This window comes from Phalangium opilio, unplaced genomic scaffold (assembly GCF_054372755.1).
Source record: "Phalangium opilio isolate 3A_F unplaced genomic scaffold, DU_Popi_V2 ptg000073l_1, whole genome shotgun sequence".
NCBI classification, from domain to species: Eukaryota; Metazoa; Arthropoda; class Arachnida; order Opiliones; family Phalangiidae; genus Phalangium; species Phalangium opilio.
This window is the reverse complement of record NW_028324183.1, coordinates 13,264-17,936: the sequence shown is the minus strand read 5'-3', so window position 1 is coordinate 17,936 and position 4,673 is coordinate 13,264. Positions and strand designations below refer to the sequence as shown.

Below are 4,673 nucleotides of genomic sequence, written 5' to 3'. Positions count from 1 at the left end.
AAGGTATATTATTTTGGAAAGTCAACGAACATGAACAACAATATTTTAGAAAAGGTATATTATTTTAGGAAGTCAAAGAACATAAACAACAATAATTTCGAAAAGGCATACTATTTTGGGAAATTAATGAAGATAAACAACAATATTTGGAAAGGCATATTATTTTGGGAAGTCAATGAAGATAAAAACCATATTTAGGAAAAGGTAAATTATTTTGGGAAGTCAATGAAGATAAACAACAAAATACTTTGGAAAACGGGACAAACTTGCTAAAGCGCCACTTTTAAAATTATTACGTAGTTACCTTTGCTTGTTTTCTGCAATATGTCGTTATTCGAGAAAAAAATAAAGAAATATTGCTAATATAACTGTTGTTCTTTTAATTTTCTTATTTTTTTTTGCTTTGAAGATACGGAGAAAGGTCTAAAAATGTAGAAACTAAATTTACCGTATTACCTGGTTTCATTAGCAACGTTCAGCTTGGTGTACCATAAAGGCTCCTTAGGTTACCGGTTCCGTATAAATATTAAAATTCGGCACTAAACCGAGAACTCGGTAGTGGTTACTGAACGCACTTACACTTTTCAAACTTTGTCAAGAAAACAAGTAAGCGAATTCAGTTTTGTACTTATTGTCATGGAATATGATTTTAAATGGAAAATTTATTAACAAATAGGATTTTATTTTGCGCTTAATTACTTTTTAGTAGCATTAAAGCACTAACAGCTTATATTTTCACTTTGAAATCTTTTTATAACGTCTTTTTCAAAATATAGAACTTAAGCCTCTGTTAATGAGAGCTGCTTTCTTTGATTCTTTCAAGTTTCAAGGCTGCAGCTAAGGCTTAGGGGAAGTAAAAAGAGGACCGGTTCGCTGGTGGGGAAAAATTATTAAAAGTACGGTATAGGCCCGTAATTAAGATAACCAGGGTTTCAAGAAAAAATTAATTCAAGAAATTTATGTTTTAAGATTATTTCAATGCACCCCTTTTCATCAGCCTGTTTTTCAGTCCCTTTGATAATTTTTACTATTAAAATAAGCTTAATTAATTAAGGTGATAATAGTCCTTGAGTAAAACATAGGTTAGTACCATAATAATAGATGTCTTTATTTCAAAATCTAGTTTCCAATATGCATCGCCAATTTTTATTTACCGAAAATACAACGGTGACCGTTCAAGTGTATTACGGTAATGAAGCTATTCGCGGAAGAGGGCGCGCTAGGAGCCGCCGAGGTCCGAATAGAGCCATAGGGCGACCCGCCCGAGGCCGTGGGGCTGCGATAGGTCGACGACCTGGAAGGCCCCAAGGCCCAGGGCCGATACCTCCACCTGAAAAGCCCCAAAGGACCTGGGCCGATCCCTCCACCTGGAAGGCCCCGAGGCCGTGGTATCGTGCCACCCCAAGACCGTGGGGATATAATGCCACTTCGAGGCCGTGGTATCGGCCGTGGGAGAGGATGCCGGTACGGCCACTCGGGCTTGCTACAAGAGAACGGAAGACGAGTCCGTGGTATAAAAATTCATTTATTGCTTGCAGGTTAAATTTTACAATTATATTATACAATTCCGATAAAAGGGGCTGCTGGAAGTCACTGGGGATCGTTGGAGCCTGCCCCTGGGTACGGAGTCGTTTTGTACAGCCTTTCCCTCTCCCTATCCGTAATGGCTATGGGGGGCTCGAAAACGGAGGAATATCCTGGTAAAAATGTGACGTCATTCATTGGATACACTGCTTCGCGCCATCTCGCCCCAGAAAAATAATAATAAAAAAATATGTTAAACCCAGTTGGAAAATGTTCGATTTTGGCCCTTGGACTGTCAAGGACACCTTGACACGTGCATTTTCCTTACCATTGGAGATGTAGACCCGATTTCTCTTAAATAAAATCAGGAATAAAAGCGTAATTATCGATATTTCGCTAGATCATAATTATATCAAAAAATACAATTCACAGAAACCCACAAAGGCCCAACGAAAAAAGATTGAAGAAGGTAAGTGAATATTTACAAAACTTGGGAGCCAGCTTGCCAGTACCCAACTATCTATTGACAAATTTGTATAAAGCGTGTGCTAATATAATATTTTATTATTTTCTCAGGCATTAAATTTGATGAAAAGTACTTAAAAGAAACTCAAGGGGCGATTCTTTGTAGTTCTTCAGATTTACAAAAGGTGACTTTTGTTGGGAGGCCGAAGCCAATTGTTGTAAGTTCTTAGTGTCATGTTATAATGTAAGCCCCCAGTTAAAAACAATATCTCTCGTGTTAGGACGCTTTAGAAGAAATCAAGAAAAGTAAAATTACAGAGCTTTCACAAGAAGGACTTTGTGACAGTTTTTATGGATGACAAACCGGGGCTTTTAGATAAAGAAAATTTTACAGTAAAAGACACGGGCTTTTTACAAATGGAGAATTTGCCGAGGAGTTAAAAAGGTCTTTTTTACATATGGAGCCGTTTAGGATGCTTGGACCAAAGGATCAGGGTGTATCGACTTCAATTTTTGCTCAACGTCTTTTCAATGAACATTATTTTCTAAATCTTTGGAAAAAGAAAAATTCGCTGGCGATGCGTCGCCGGAAAATATGATAATATAGGGCCTTATTTTTTGCTAGCAAAACCAGCATCTCTGGCATTCATACTAAACACACTATTCGAGGTCATTTGGGCTTTTCAATCAGTTGGTTTAGAGACCACTGTCTTAGTTTGTGATGGAGGAAGTAACAATGTAGCAGCACTTCGAACTACTTTGGACTCTAAAAAGCCCTTTGGTCACACTGTTAATGATGATGGAACTATCATTTTTGACATAACACCTCGATTTGTTCATCCATTCCTCGAAGAGCGATACATACATTGGGATATTTGCCCAACACATCAACTAAAGAACATGGTCAATGCGCTGCATCCACTCTCAGGAAAAAGGTTCAAAAGATTTTACAATTCTTGGTGATATCAAATTCGGGTGGCACCAAATTATAGATATGTATGAAAGGGAAGTAAACAGAAGAGAAAGCAATGACCTTGCTCAAGTGAAAGGTCTGTGTCTAGCCTACATCGAAAGAGACTCATGGACCAAACTAAATGTTAAACCAGCGTTAATCATGCAAGACCTAAAAGTACTCGGTGAATTGTATAATTACGCCCATCCAAAAACAGGACCTCCACCCATGGACAAAGATGCTGTAATGGCTTGCCATGATTATCTTTTTGCATGCCGTCAGATTTTTGAAACTGGCTTACTTTCTCATGATAAGGTAGATTCTTTAGATTCCGCACCAATTAAATCGATGCTGCAAGGATTAGAATACTTCAAATGTTGGGCCACAGAAAGAATAATGTGCGAAGAAAATCTGACAAGCCAGTCTGACCAAGGATTTATCGCATGGCAAACGTGGGAGCTTTTGAGAATATCCGTGTTAGGGTTTGTAGGTTTTGCGGGAGATTTTATTTCAAGAAATCCGAAAAAGTGCATTTATCCTGTCAGAATCAATGGTTCTGCAATGGAAACTGTTTTTAGCCAGGTTATATATGCAACTGGTTCTAAAACTACTAGCTTGAACTATGCTCATGGCACTAGGGCTTTGAGAACGAAAAATGTATTAAAACATCACAAAATGCTGAAACTACGTATCGAAAAGTACAACTCGATATTAGTGAGGCAAATATTTGAAATAATTCAAAACGTGCTGTACCTCACTGAGAATAAAAATAATTTTAATGACTAGTTTTATAACCTCAGAAATCATTTAACAATTTCTTACGGACGGATTTAGTATTTATATGCTTCTCACACACTGGACGTTTGAGCTGGGTGGTACAACTAGAAGACCATCTTCCATTTTGGATTTCTTCTTAATTTGAACTACCAAATTTTTCATTTTTCAAACTTCGCTTTTTTGAAATTGGACTCTCCTTTAAAGGAACTTCCTCTTCTTTCGCTGTCTTTTTCTTGGTTGAAATTAAGTTTTTCTTGGAAGGAACTGTCTTTTTCTTGGAAGGAACTGTCTTTTTTTTGGTTTGTACTTTTTTAGGATTGGTTTTGAAAGTTTTTTGTACTTTATTTTTCATTTGGCCTTTAAGTTTGATTTTGTTCTTGTTTATGCTATTTCTATAAAGATAACACCTTAAATTTTGACCTCCTATGCCCCTTTTTCCCCTACGATCGTTTCTTTGTTGCACGGAACCCCTAATCAGATCAGCTATCTTTGCATGTCCAAGTTTTCTTTGAAAAATTATCCTAAATTCTTCTAATTCATCATAGTTAAAACCCCTTTCTTGAACTTCTTGGATTTCAAAGACTGCTTTATGAAAAACCTGCTTTAACACTTCATTATCCATCAGCGTATTCATAGTCTCTTCTGCATGAAAACAAATTTTACTTCATTAAACTTTCAATTTAAAAAATTAACAAATATTGAAATAAATCATACTTATGGCACTTCCTGGATTGCCAGATCTTACAGTCCACTTCACAAATTCTCCAACTACCAAATCGTTGACTTGACAAATGTACAGATATAGATTTAGATGGGGAATCAGTAAACCACCCTCATTGATATGGATTAGTGCTGGTGAAAAATCTTGAGGAAACTGGTCCATATTTCTTAATGATAAACTTATTTTGTAATGTGTATGCGCCTTATCTCTCTGTTCTTGTGTAAGGGGTTTCAT

At 36.7% G+C, this 4,673-nt stretch overlaps 1 protein-coding gene across 1 annotated transcript; it reads left to right on the top strand.

The window, feature by feature from the left end:
- The first annotated feature begins 2,708 nt into the window (after positions 1–2,708).
- On the top strand, positions 2,709–3,517 carry LOC149658835 (uncharacterized). Its single transcript, XM_089844035.1, has 2 exons — positions 2,709–3,184; positions 3,270–3,517. Exons 1-2 carry the CDS (start codon positions 2,897–2,899, stop codon positions 3,303–3,305), a joined length of 324 nt encoding a protein of 107 aa, XP_089700161.1. The 5' UTR covers positions 2,709–2,896; the 3' UTR covers positions 3,306–3,517.
- Positions 3,518–4,673: the final 1,156 nt, after the last annotated feature.